The sequence below is a fragment of the Monodon monoceros genome, unplaced genomic scaffold, assembly GCF_005190385.1.
Source record: "Monodon monoceros isolate NGI ecotype Baffin Bay Population unplaced genomic scaffold, NGI_Narwhal_1 Super_Scaffold_21, whole genome shotgun sequence".
Taxonomy (NCBI): Eukaryota; Metazoa; Chordata; class Mammalia; order Artiodactyla; family Monodontidae; genus Monodon; species Monodon monoceros.
In genome coordinates, this window is record NW_021703778.1 from 173,892,969 (window position 1) to 173,906,484 (window position 13,516).

At 59.8% G+C, this 13,516-nt stretch overlaps 1 protein-coding gene across 6 annotated transcripts in view; it reads left to right on the forward strand.

Annotated features, from left to right (window-relative positions):
• Nucleotides 1-41: 41 nt before the first annotated feature.
• Nucleotides 42-13,516, forward strand: part of PACS2 (phosphofurin acidic cluster sorting protein 2) — a 63,237-nt gene continuing 49,762 nt past the window's right edge. For all 6 annotated transcript variants that reach the window (XR_003796010.1, XM_029238942.1, XM_029238944.1 and 3 more), the window contains exon 1: nucleotides 42-189. Coding sequence is in view for 5 of the 6 variants with exons in the window: in XM_029238942.1 (XP_029094775.1) it covers nucleotides 71-189 (119 nt within the window). In the remaining variant the exon portion in view is untranslated. The remainder of the gene's footprint in view (nucleotides 190-13,516) is intronic.

Here is a 13,516-nt window from a genome sequence, read left to right on the forward strand (position 1 = left end):
CCGCCCGCCCGCCGCGCGTCCGCGGTCCGGCCGCAGCCCAGGCCGCCGAGGGAGCGGCGGGGCCGGCGCCATGGCCGAGCGGGGCCGCCTGGGCCTGGCCGGCGCGCCCGCCGCGCTCAACACGCCGGTGCCCATGAACCTGTTCGCCACCTGGGAGGTGGACGGCTCCAGCCCCAGCTGCGTGCCCAGGTACGCCGCCGCCCGCCTGCCGCTTTGTTCCCGCGCGCACCTGCCGGCCACCCGGGACCGGCCACAGGAGACCTCGCGCCTGGGTCCCCACCCGAGGCCTGCACGCGGGACCGGCCACCTCGGACCTGCACCCGGGGCCCCCACCCGGGACAGTCCACCCGGGACCGTTCACTCTGGGATCCCCACTCGGGACCCACACCCCGGGCCGTCGCCTTTGCGCCCCACCTCGGGCACGCGCCTTCCGTGCGGACAACCCCTGATGCGTGGATGGTCCCTGAGGTCCTGGTCCCGTGCAGCGGAGGAAGTGGTCCCGGGTTTCTCAGGCCCCGCGGTCCCCCGAGGCTCTCCGAGGCGCACACCTGGTTGGCTCCCAACCGGCATCGTTGCACCTGCCTACCGATGCGATGACGGTGGAGTTGACTCAGGGTGTCTCCTCTCTCCACCGGGTACCATAGATTTCCTTTTGCGTCCAGCCACACTGTCAAGCCTGAGTGGCCTGGGAGTCACTCAGGGCACGCAGTGTCCAGAGGACACACAGATCTGGGACCTGGGACCACAATTTTATTCCTTCATCCTTCGTCCTTTTGAGGCTCTGGCCGTACTCCCTCTGTCCTGCTGGCGGGGGGTATCTGCCCCTTGCCTGTTTGCACTATGCTGTGTAATTTAGGGACTTCCTTGTACATAAACACTGCTCCTTACATCATACTGTTAATTTTGCCATCGCAAAAGATGCTGCCCTTTCCACTTGGGGGGAAGTGCCCTGTCCCCAGCGGTACAGCTGGACGAGGCTCACCCACAGGACAGCGCCATGGCCATCCCGACTCTACTCAGGCCTGTCGCTTCCCTGCTCCTCCTGCCAGCTTGAAGCTCTGCGGGTTTCTTCCTGATTCAGTGGTCCCTGCTGAGGAAGCTCCCAGTCTGAGGGGGAAGAGAGACAAACTCACACCAGGGCCTGGTTCTGGAATGGACACCAGGCCACAAGGGCTGCAGGGGGGCGGCAGGGAAAAGCTCTCCCTGGGGAGATCCCCTGGCGGGACCAGAGGAAGTGGCCAGTGTGTACCGAGGAGGGTGTGCTCTGCCACAGCCCCTTCAACAGGTGTGCGAGCCAGGTGTTAGGGACGCAAAGGGTGCCGGGTGCCAGTGTTGCCCTCCCGAGCACAAGGCTGGTGGCTCAGGGCATTGGCTGTGCCGAGTGAAAAGGATGGGTGCTCCCAGACCTGTGTGGGGCCTTGGGAGGTTGTGGTGTCCGAGGGAGACCCACCTGCTTGCCTCTTGTTTGGGAAGTCTCAGGGGCACCTCCCCAGGCCTGGCCTCCCACCCCCTCCAACTTCCCGTCTTGGCATTTGGCCCAGTGTCGGGCGCCACAGCCAAAGGTCATCCTGGACCTTCCCCACCATGCTTCTCCTGTCTGTCACCCCTGCATCGTCACCCCCGCCCCCCGCTGGCTGCCGCCCCACGGCGCTCCCTGAGGGCATGCTTGCCCCCCTTCCTGCACCTCTTCAGCAGCTTCCTGGGGTGCCCCGAAAGACCACCGAAGTTTTGACCAGAGGGAGGTGAGGGAGGTGGCAGGTGGGCAGGGGTTGCGTGGTCGAGGGGCCCAGTCGGCCCCCCGCGGAGCTGGTGTAGGAAGCCCACTCTGGTGGGTGTGTGGGGAGGGCGGGGGCGGGGCCGCGCAGCGCTAGGTGCTGGGGGTCCACGGCTCTGCCTGGGTGGGGGGCGGGGGGCGGGGCCTGGCGGGTTGCTCTGTAGGCGTGGGGCTGAGCAGCCGTCGGGGTGGGCAGGCGCAGAGCTCAGGGGTCAGACGCACAGAACAGCCCCTCTGCGCCCCGGCGCGGCCCTCCCCGCAGCACCCGGGCCCCCCGCTTGGACCCCCGAGCAGGCCTCCTTGGATAGGCTGTTCTTCGTTCCGCTCGCTCGGAGACTTTATGTAGAAGGGATTCCACTCTCTGTCCGTTTGCACGTCTCCTCTTGCCCGGTCTCTAAGTTTCTGAGCGGCATCGAGCTGATGTCTGTGCCTGTGGCGTGGTGTTCCCTGTAAGACAGCAGCACGTGTCTCTGCTTTGTGGGGGGACCTGTGGCTGTCCACAGTTTTGGGCCAGTTATGAATGCACCCCGTGGGCGGGCATTCTCGCACTGGCCCTCTGCCGCAGGCAGTAGGGTTTGGGGGGCGTGTGCTGGGCGTCACCACCAGGAGCCTTCCCAGAGCGGTTATGCCAGCTCCGGCCTCCCCACCCCCGACCCCTCCCAACCGCCCCGCATCCCCACTGCTCTGCCTTCTTGCCAGCACTGCCTGACTTTCAATTGTTGCCAATCTGGTGGGTGTGAAATGGTATTGTGGTTTTAATTTGAATTTCTGAGCACTGATGTAGGCCATTTGTACTTCCTTATCAGCGAAACTCCTGTTCATTTCTTTTGCCGATTTTTTCTCCTTTTTTCCCCCCTACTTGAGTCTCAGCAGCTTTTTAGGGACTGGTAATCCTTTTTCGGCAATGTGTTGACACCACCCTCCTCTGATGATGCACGCTTCTTGGCTGTCTTTTCGAGGTCTGTGATGCCTCCTGAGGTGCACCCGGCGTTGGCCTTGGTCTTGTCTTGTGGTCTTTCCTTCCTGGTGGTGGCGGGAGAGCTCTCTGCTCTTCCCAGCAGCTGGTGCCAGGCCCACGGGGCTGTGACAGAGGCAGGCTCCGTTTCGTGGGTTTTCTCGAGGGAGTGGACAGCACCCCTTCCCAGTGACCCCCGGCCCTGGCGTCTTCCTATCCCTGCCCCTCTGCTGGGATTCCCAAAGCAGCCTCCTCGCCCGCCCGCACGCAGCTTCAGCGGGGTCTGGGGCATTTTGGACCCTAGCACTTGCCCCTTAATTTTCCTTCCTGTTGAGGCTTATGAATTAATTTCACGGGGTCGGACATCTTTCCACAGGCTTACTGCGCGTTCACATTTCTCCACATCCTCCTGTTGGCGCCCTCTGCCGGCCACAGAGGGTGAGCTCATACTCGCGGAAGGGCCTTCAGCTGGAAGTGTGAGCTTTGGCAGCCGCGTGTCCGGGTCCGCCACAGCCCGCAGGACGGGGATGTCTCCGTCACCCGCGGATGAGTGTCGAGCGCTCGGGGCCAGGCTCCCCCACCGGCCAGGTGCCCCGGGCATCGCGCATGGCAGCCCCGCGGCTCCCTCTCCACGTTGGTGACATCGGCACGTGGTTTGAACCTGCTCCTGCCGGTGGGTGTTGGGGTCATTTCCTTTGGAGCTGTTGTGTTCAGAGCCACTGTGACCATCCAGGGTCAGGACTTGGACCGCGTTTGCTCTTCTCTTCAGGATGGCTGGTCGCAGGGGAGGCGGGGGTGTGTCAACTATGAAGACACTGCGGGCTTTCCGAAGTGGTGGCACCACCTTGCATGGCCGCCAGCCGTTCTGTGCACGCTCTGTGTTACCATCTTTTCAATTCCAGCCATTCTGGTGGCTGCACGATAGTTTCTCCTTGGGATCTCGCTCTGCACTTGTTGTGCGTGGGTGTTGGGTATAATCAAGAGCCTGACGTGGTCCTTCTCCTTTAACGACTGATGCAGTAAATTACGTCAATGGATTTTCTAGCATTAAACTAACCTTTCACTCTTGGAAAAATACCAGCTTGGTCATGCCGTGTTCCCCTTCCTGTACGTGGGTAGACTGAGATTAAGATTTTGCTTAGGACTTTTGCATCTCTGTCTAGGGTCTGTAATCTCCTGCTCATCTACTGCCCTTATCAGATTTTGGTGCCAAGATATCCTGCAGAAAGAGCGGTTGCATGGTATTGTTTGTGTGAAACAGGAACTGTTTGTTCCTTGAATGTGTGGGAGAAATCACCAGTACAATACCTGAGCTTGAAGTTGCTTTGGGGCAAGTGTAACTCCTGGCTCCATTTCTTTAATGATTGTAGGACACACACACCCCCTCTTTAAGTTAGTTTCGGAAATATAGTTTTCTGGGAATTTGTCCATTTCGTCCAGATTTTCAAGTTTTTGGCAAAAAGTTGTTCGTAATATTCTTTTTTTTTTTTTTTATGTCTGCAGGACCTTTAGAGCTGTCCCTTTTTAATTCCTGGTGTTGACTATTTCTGCACGTGGACATCCACACTCTGATCTATCTCACCAAGGGTTCATCATTTTTTTAAAAAATGAATATTCGTATCTTTATTTCTTTTCTTTCCACTCATGCTCTTTATTTTTATGTTCCTGTTCTGATTTATTTATTTATTGGCTGCGTTGGGTGTTCGTTGCTGTGCACGGGCCTTCCCTAGTTGCGGCGAGCAGGGGCTGCTCTTTGTTGTGGTGTGTGGGCTTCTCATTGCGGTAGCTTCTCTTGTTGTGGAGCATGGGCTCTAGGCACGTGGGCTTCAGTAGTTGTGGCACGTGAGCTCAGCAGCTGTGGCTCTCGGGCTCTAGAGCACAGGCTCAGTAGCTGTGGCACATGGGCTTAGTTGCTCCGTGGCATGTAGGATCTTCCCGGACCAGGGCTTGAACCCGTGTCCCCTGCATTGGCAGGTGGATTCTTAACCACTGCACCACCAGGGAAGCCCTTTTTAAATTAATTAATTAATTAATTTTTTGGATGCTCTAATTTCTTTAAATAGCTCATTATTTTTTCTCCTTTCCTTTCACGTAAGATTTTATAAATATAAAATAAGTAATGCTTTGGCTGCGTTTCACAAGCTTTTATATATATAATCTAGCTTTTATATATAAAATCTTTCAGTTTAAAAACCTTTTTAAAAATTTCCATTATTCTCTCTTTGGCATGATGGGATATTTCAAAGTTTCTTAATATCCAAATGTATGGTTTTTTCCTTAGTTGCTTTTCCATTGCCGAATTCATTTCTTCTCTTTTTTTCTATTGTTCATTTCTAACTTAGTTATGTTGTTGTCACAGAGGGTGGTCAGTATGACACCAGGTCCTTACGATGCTTTGGAACTTACTCTGTGGCCCTGTTTGAAGTCAGTGTTCATACACGTTCTGTCTGTCCTGAAAAGGGTCATGTGTTTGGCACTTGGCAGTGTCATGTTTGACACCTGTCCCTTTAGGTCATGCTTGGCTTTGTCTGTTTCTCCTGGAGTTCTGTCATTAGGTACATCCTGTTTAGAATCGCAATCCCTCCCGGTGTTTGAACTGGTCAGCGTGTCTCACTCCTGACCTGACAGTGCTTTTCATCAGAGCAAAGATTTGGTAACAGTGTAGCTCTCTGAGCTTTCTTTTGGGTATATTTGCCTGTCATATCTTTGCCCACCTTGTTTCTTTAAACTTTCCTGTATCTTTACAGGTTACACGTATCTTTGGTTGTTTGGCACGATCTAGATTTCGTTTTCATTCGATCTGACAGTCTTTATTTTCTAACTATAGGACATTCAGTCTGTCGTCCTTTATCTAAATTACTGATATTTGGCCTCACGTCTACCATTTTATTTTTGTGCTTATTATTGTCTTACAGTTTTTACATTTCTTTCTCTTTTCTGTCATACCTTATTTTGCGTTTTTTTTTCTTATTCTATTTCCCTTTCTATTAGTTTGAAACTTGTCACTACTACTTCTTCACTGGTTACCATATAAATTGTAAATTGCGTACTTGTTGTTACAATTTAAAGTTAGTTGTAAATTCTCTTCCTGAACAACACCGGGACCTTAGAGCACGTTATTCTGACCCAACACTTTCACGTACACATGCTTTTGTTTAGAGTATTTTAACTGTCTTCTTTTTTAGCCCATATGAGGTTATTATTACTTTATATTGTTTTTTTCTTTATATTGTTAATACTTGATTAATCTCAAAACTCTCACCACTCTTTTTTTTTTTTGCGGTACGTGGGCCTCTCGCTGTTGTGGCCTCTCCTGTTGCGGAGCGCAGGCTCCGGACGCGCAGGCTCAGCGGCCATGGCTCATCGGCCCAGCCGCTCCGCGGCATGTGGGATCTTCCCGGACCGGGGCACGAACCCGTGTCCCCTGCATCGGCAGGCAGACTCTCAACCACTGCGCCACCAGGGAAGCCCTCACCACTTTCTTTTCTTTATTCTTTTTGTATCTCTGGACTTGGAATCATTTTTCTCCTTGTGTCGGAAAATGCATCTTCAGAGTTTTTTCAGTGAGGATCTGCAGATAACTAACTGTTCTTTCAGTGTATCTGAAAATGTTTACCCTCGTCCTGGAGGGTGTCCTCCCGGTTGTGGGGTCCCAGGCAGCATCTCCCCCGACTTGGCTCTCAGTTCTGCTGTTGAGAGGTCAGTGCCAGTCAGCCGTGATTGGTTGGAAGGTCTGTCCTTTCTCCCTAGTGGCTCTGCAGTCACCTCTTTGCTGTGCCTGAGTTGGGGTCATTGGCCTTTTTGACTCTGTGGGGTGGTGATTTTCATCAGGCACTTTCTCTGCAGTAGTCGTCTCCTCCTGTCTGTCTGCTTACCCCCAGAACACGCCGGCCCTTTGTCAGCCCTTCCCTCTGATGTCACTGAGACTGGCCACCGGGCAGTCTCTGCTCGTCCCTGTTTCAGTGGCCAGTTCTCAGCCCTCTTTTCTGCAGAGGCGCGTCCGCGTCCCCCTGCACCCCGGCCTGCAGGAGGGTGTGCGGGGCAGGCGGGATCGGCCGTCCCCCACCGTGGGCAGAGCGGGCACGGAGTGGCACTTGGCGCGTGCCTGTGGTTGAACAGGATGCCGTGTTCAGGACCCTGGGCTTTGTTTGGAGGTCTGGGGAGTCACCAGTCTGTTGCGGGGTGTGAGTTTAGTTGGAGGCTGAGCTCTGGTTGGACGTGTGGGTGGGGGAGGCGGGGCGGGGAGGGCAGCACGCGGGGTTGAGAGTGGGCTCGGGGCTCGGCAGCTTCTGAGCGATGAGAGCCGCGTTGAGGGAGAGACTGAGGCACCTGACCCCAGCTATCCAGACCTGTGGGCTGGGCATCTCTGGGGGAGGCCTGGCCCCTTGCTGGAGTCAGCGCAGCTCCATTCAGCGCCCCCTGACCGCCCTGTGCCGGGCAGTGCCCAGCCCCGGTGCACACCTGGGAGGTGGCCTGCTCCTCCGGCAGGTGTCGAGGTGGGCAGTAGCCCTCCGTGGGCGCAGTGCTGTAAACGTATCGTCTTCCCGAGTTGGCTTTCGTGCGGAAGGAATTGGCCACGTGGGGCAGGTGTCATCTCATGTGATGCTTAGTGACCCATCAACCAGGTGGGGCCCCTCAGTCGCCCCGCTGCCTGTCCCTCTCTTCCCGGGATCTGGGCTCCAAAACAAGCTCCCCTCTCCCTCTCCCCAGCATGCCCAGCATCCCACCCCAGGAGGGTCGGATGACGAAGGGCGTCTGGGAGCAGGTGGGTGGGGCTGGGGGACTGTTCCAGAGAGTTGCTCTGCAGTCAGGAGCAATGACGGGCACGTGGAGGCATCATGGTTGGATCTTCAGGGTCCTTCAGGAGCCCGAGCATCACTTGGTGTGGCCAGAGTGACCCATCACAGAGATGGGGGTGCTCAGGGGCAGGCACGCAGGGAATGGCAGGACGGGGCAGCCCTGACGCTGAGCGGCCTGGTGCTGCTGTCCCACCCAGGCCCCACCAGTCCCGTGTGTCCTCCTGCCAGTACGACCGAGTCTCATCACACACTCCAGACCAGGCCCCTCAGCTTCTGGTCTCGGTGGGAACTGGCTCGCAGTTGTCATTCCCGCTGGTGCTGGGTATTTTGGGCTGCAGGATGCGCTGGGCGGTGAGTGTGGGAGCTGCTGGCTCCCCCCTGCTGCCTGCGCCTGGCCGCTCTTGTGGTTGTTAGACAGTGGCCCTGAAAGAAGCCCTAAAAATAGCAGGTGAGTGTATGTGGAAGCTGAGTTCCCTCCGGCCCTGGAGGTGCGTTGCCACGGATGTGTCCTCGGCCAAGGAGGACTTTGCAGAGGGCTGTGGTGCATGTGAGGACACCCCTGTCCTGAAGAACGGAATTTCTAGTAAAGCACTTTCTACTCCTGAGTGTCTCCAGCCCGCGTGGCCCCTGCCCGCCCCTGGAGAAGGCAGCGCTCTGTGCTCTGTGCTTTACGGGGTGAGACGTGCATGTTCTCCGGAGCCCCTTCTCAGCAGCAGCGGACACGCAGCGCCCAGCTCTGCTGGCCTGGTAGCTCTTCCCATTGGAGGTCAAGGCCGAGGTCTGGGGTCTTCTGCATGGATGGGCCAGAACGGGCCCTGGGGGCGCATCTGCAGCCACGAGGTGGTGGGAGGTGCTGCGGACTGAGCGCGTCTGTCCTTCTTCCTGCCAGACGCGAGGCAGCCAGCCGGGCCCCGCCGCCCCCACCGGCCTTTCCTCATCTCCCCAGCCCTACCACGACGCCTCCCTGGTCCGGGGCAGCATCCAGCTACCGTTCTGAGAAGGGACGCTCCTGGTGGCCTGGCCACAGGGCACCTTTGTCCCGATGGCAGGAGAGGATGGGGAGGGATGGCAGAGGGACGGGGACGAGCAGTGTCTGCACGGGGGGCTCAGGTCCACCAGCAGTGAGGACCACCGCCCCACAGTGGTCAGGACAGAGTGGAGCGGCTGGGAGGCGTCACAAGGAGCCTGGCCCGGCCTCTTCTCCTTGGGCAGACACACCGGGTCTTGCCCTTGGCAGGAAGGGAAGCACCTCTCCTGTCTCCCGTCCTGGCCATCAGCTGGCTCCGTTTTCACTGTCCGTGGGGCGATTCCCTCCACCCCCTGCCAGGACGTGCAGCCCTACACACACCGTGAGTCCCGAGGAGAGCAGCGTGGGCTTGGGCGTCTCTGCCCCCTTGAAGGTGGAACCCTGTTGGCGGGGAGTTGGCCCTCGGAGGCACTCCCCTCTGGTCAGATGTGGCTGTGGCCTTCGGCGGCCTGGGTTCCGACCGCCTCTGCCCCGCGTCACCTGCACGGGCTGCGTGCTCCTCCAGTTGGCACTGGGCTCCCTCGTCTTTGCCCACTTTACTCTGTAGGGCCTGCGTCCCCATTGGGACAGTGGTAATGCTGCTCCGGGGAGACCCTTAGTGAGGAGCCTTGGATCCTTGACAGCTGGGACACTGGCATCTTTCCCTTAACCGGAGCCTCGTTTTCAAGTCCTGCAGCCGACCTCGCGGCAGTGATGGTGTGTCATCTTTTATCGGATCACGGCCAGTCAGGATCTTCCTACTTTTAGATGCAGACAGGATGGGATGAGGCTTTCCGGCACAGTTTGCATGTGGGGCTTCAGGTGCCGCCGTGTGAGGGCTGGCTCTGTGGAGGTGTCCTCAGGCCTCGGAGGACATTGTCACCACCCTAGGGCCCCCGGCAACCAGCACCCACATCCCTGCTTCTGAACCCAGGTGGGGGCTCCCCCTGCTCGGGGGTGTTGTGACTCACACAAGGCTGGTCCCTGTTGTCTGGGAGCAGACACGGTGCATCTCCAAGGCGCGCCCGAAAGTGCCTCAGACAGGTGTCGTGCTGGGGCGAGTGTCCTGGTGGGTGCTGCCCTGGGCGCCCCCTCGGTTCCTTCTCTGAGCTCCGCCAAGGGGCCGGCTGGGTACAGCCACCCGGAGGTACCCCGTGGCAGGTCACGGGAGGGGAGTGGAGGGCGCGTGGCCATTCCACGCTCTGTGGTGGCCCAGGGCCCTCCCGCCCTACCCGTCCAGGCAGGATGCGCCAGGCAGTGAGGGCAGGGTGAGCTTTGGGTTCTGGGCTCCTGTGACCAAGCCCACAGCCAGGACACTGCTGCCGGCTCCCGGTCAGGGTCCCTATGGGGTACCCCCCGTCTGTGCCCCTGCTGTGCTTGCCCCCACCCCAACAGGAGCACGTTGTCTCTTGCTTATTCCCGCTCGGGCTCCGGACTTTCTGCTGTAACTGGTTGCAGCGTGACTTAAGAGTTGTCACGGTTTGACAAGTTAATGGAGAGTGACAGTCACCACACCCCGAACTGCGTGCCCCTGGCCGGCCTGGCTGTGCCAGGAGATGAGCTGCGTGTGGAGCATGTTTCCAAACGCTGTGATTGTCGATGCAGTGCTGGGCGCCCACCCCCAGGAGAGGAGTGAGAATGGGGCGAGACTGAGCTGCCAGCTGGGGGGGGCATGGGGCCCCACTCAGAATGAGGGCTTCCCAGAGGAGGGGGCATGGGACAGGCCGAGAGTCCGGTGGCAACGGCCTGAGGCCGCAGGAGAGGCACATGTCTGGGTCCATCAGGGCCAACCAAGGACCGCCCCTGGGACCAGGCGGGTGGTGGGCTGTACACAGATGCCGAGTGGCACAGGGACCCGGCTCCCCCACCAGCCACTCGCCCCTCGGGCCCTCGGCTGGTCATGCTGTGAGCACGGCCCTGTGCTTGCCCTGCAGGCCGTTGTCCTGGGTTTGTGCCAAAGTGGCCGAGGCAGAGCTGATGGGGGTGTCCCGCTGCAGGTCCCCGCAGGGGACACGGGACCTTGACCGTCAGGGTTTGGGCGGCGGTGGGGGGCTCTGATGCCTCCCCCCACCCCCCCCCCAGCCGCAGCTCGCCAACACCCGCCTGTGGGCTTGCCTCTGGCAGGTCATCGAAGGCTTCAGACGTTTGTTTATTAGTAACGGGGTCGGAGGTAGGACCACTGCACCTGAGCCCCTGGGGCCGTGCTGGGGTCACCCACAGTCTCGGTGTCATGCCAGCTTTGTGGCGATGGTGAAGGTCGCTCTAGGGGAGAAGCGCAGCACAGACGGGGACCCCCCCACCTCCCCAGCGGGAGGAGCGAGTCTGTAGGGAGGCCCTGTGCAGCCAGGCCTCTCCCGACCCGTGGAGAGAACTCCACACCTCTGTCCCCTTTCACATCTGCCTCCTGGAGAAAAGGGGACAACGCCTGGTAGAAAAGCCGCCCTCCCCCAGAGCCTTGGGCCTGGCTCAGCGGACAGGCCGACATTCCATCCCCGCCGCCACCGCAGAGGCCTCGTGGAGGGGGCAGCTGCTACACCAGCTGCTCGGGGACGGCCGCTGGAAAGCTGGGGCATCCCATCCCGCACGTGCTCTGTACCCAAGATAGGCGCCTAGCGCTGCCGTCCTTCTGCAGAGAAGGTTTCTGGGGCAGTGTGCATGGGCCGTGGGACAAGAGAGGGCGGCTGCGTAGGCCCCAGCCCAGCGCCTTCCTGCTGAAAACCAGCTCCTTTAAAGGAGGGCACAGTGGGCAACAGTGTAAGTGGGATTTCCAGTTAAGCTGTTTGTGTTAGGAATAAAAAGACGTGTCTGGTCAGACCGTTTAGAAGAGAGTTCCTTGGGGATCCCCTCCTACTTGGGGGTCTTTCCAATTCCCTTTAAGAGTAGAGTGAAGATGAGAACCTTTCTCAGTGAGACATGCAGCCTGGCAGCCCCATTTTTGCATGTTACTGACCTAGAGAGAAAGGGTGTCAGGTTCACCCGGACCCAGAGCCTTGCGGGAGGGAAATTGGGAAACTCATAGCAGTAGAGCATTACAGATGTCCAGGGCTCTAGTTTAATTTCCTCCCCCTGCTGTGGAGTTAACTCAGGTGAAGCTAGGATGTTACACAGCTGTTTCCTCCCGAGCTAGCTCAGCCGGCTGTGGGCCGCCCCCAGGAGGCCTCTCGAGGCTGACCCGCACCCCCTTCCCCAGGCGGGTGGCCATGGCGCTGCTGTGCGCTGGTTTGTGAAGGAGAAGGCCGTGGAGCCAGGTGATGGGCAGAGGCCTCCGGGGAGGTGCGCCTGTGGTTTGTAGGGGCCCTGGGCACGGCTGGCGGGCTGCAGCCCCTCCCCGCATGGCCCCGACCAGACCCTCTCCTCGCCTCTCACGCCCGCGTGCCTGACTTGGCATTTCCACCGACGTTCGAGATTTGCTTCCTGGCACCTGGATGTCCTGGGGACCGGACCTGGTTGAGGAGGGGACCCCGGGCCTCCAGGAGCTCTGGGGGAGTCTAGGGTGCTTGGACCCCCAGGCTCAGCCTCTGTGGTGCAGTGCATCAGGGGCCTGGGAGCCTGAGCATCCCCTGGAGGCACCAGTGTGGGGCGGGGCAGGTGGCAGGAACCTTCTGGTCTCCTCAGAGCCTGTAACGACTCAGCGGGCTTCTCGCGATGGCTGGGCGTGGTCCAGGCGGCCCTCTGTGTGGGCACAGCAGGGACCCCTGCAGCGTCCCCTGGGGACTGGTGGGGCCCAGTACGCCCTCACTGAGAGCAAGCCTGTGGGTCCACGGCGGCTGCATTACCTCAGAGCAGGTGCACCTGGTGCCTATCTCAGGGAGGAGACCTTGTTCTCCACCGAGCGGGGCTGGAACCTCTGCTGTTGGAAGAGGGAACTCAGGGTGAACCCCTGCATCCGTACCCACACCCGGTGGGGGGAGGCTCCAGCTGGCACCAGCCCCGCCCCCTTGTGGCTTGGGGTCTCGGGGCCTCTCTGTGGAGGACAGGCCGTGAGGCAGGACCCACCTGAGCAGACGCAGTGGTGGCTTCCCACCAGGGAAGCAGGGGCCCCCAGGGGTGACCGCTGTGCCCGTGGTGGGGAGTGGCCGAGCCTGGGGGGCTGGTGTGTCTGATCGCTGGCCCGACCTCAGTGTGACCCTGCCCCTTGCCTGGTGACAGCCCTGGTGTGGCCAGTGCCTGCCCGGACGGAGGGCAGTGGTATGGCTGAGAAGAGGGACCTGGGGCTCCGGGGCAGCAGACAGCCAGGGCCCAAGACCCAGCGTTTCCAGGAGGGCCAGCTGCTGGGATTGAGGTGTGCGGTGAGCACGGACCCTGTCTGGAGCCTGCTTTGGAGAGGAGGGAGCAGCAGTAGCTGGGGGGACTCGGGGGGGGGGGGCCGCGGGGGGGGGGTACCGGGAGGAATGGCCGTGTGTTGGCTGCTGTGAGAAGCAGCTCTCCTCAGGTCACCCCTGTTTCTCAGCAGAGCGAGCAATGGAGCGAGGTGGGGCGGAGGGGGATGTGAGGTGTTGGTCCAGGGAGGAGGGGGGCCCGGGAAGGTTGGGGGCCGGACGTCCGTGTCGCGGACCTGGGTGGCCAGATGGTGCCAGGGGTTGTCCGGGCTGTGTCCAGCATCTCAGGTGGAGAATATTGGTGAACTGGGTGCCCCAGGAGGGACCAGAGGGAGGGAGATGGGGTGCTAGGCTGGGGGCTGGCCTGGGGTGACCCACAGTGGGTCCAGCGCTAGAGGACGTGGGCCGGAAGATGGGTGGCGGTCCGACAGGAGGTCCGAGCGTGGGGCCTCCTGGAGACAGGATGAGGCCCCGGTGGGGTGGGGTTGCCTGCAGGCTGTGTCCGTGGGAGGAAGAGGGACGTGGGGTTCCTGGGATTCCGCTGGCTGGGGCATCCGTTCCAGCTGAGGCGCGTCCTGCGCTGGCCTCTGTGACTTGCCCGGCCAGCCCCCCAGCTGGGACCCGCAGCATTCCTCCCTTCCCTGGTGATGGGGGGCAGGGCCG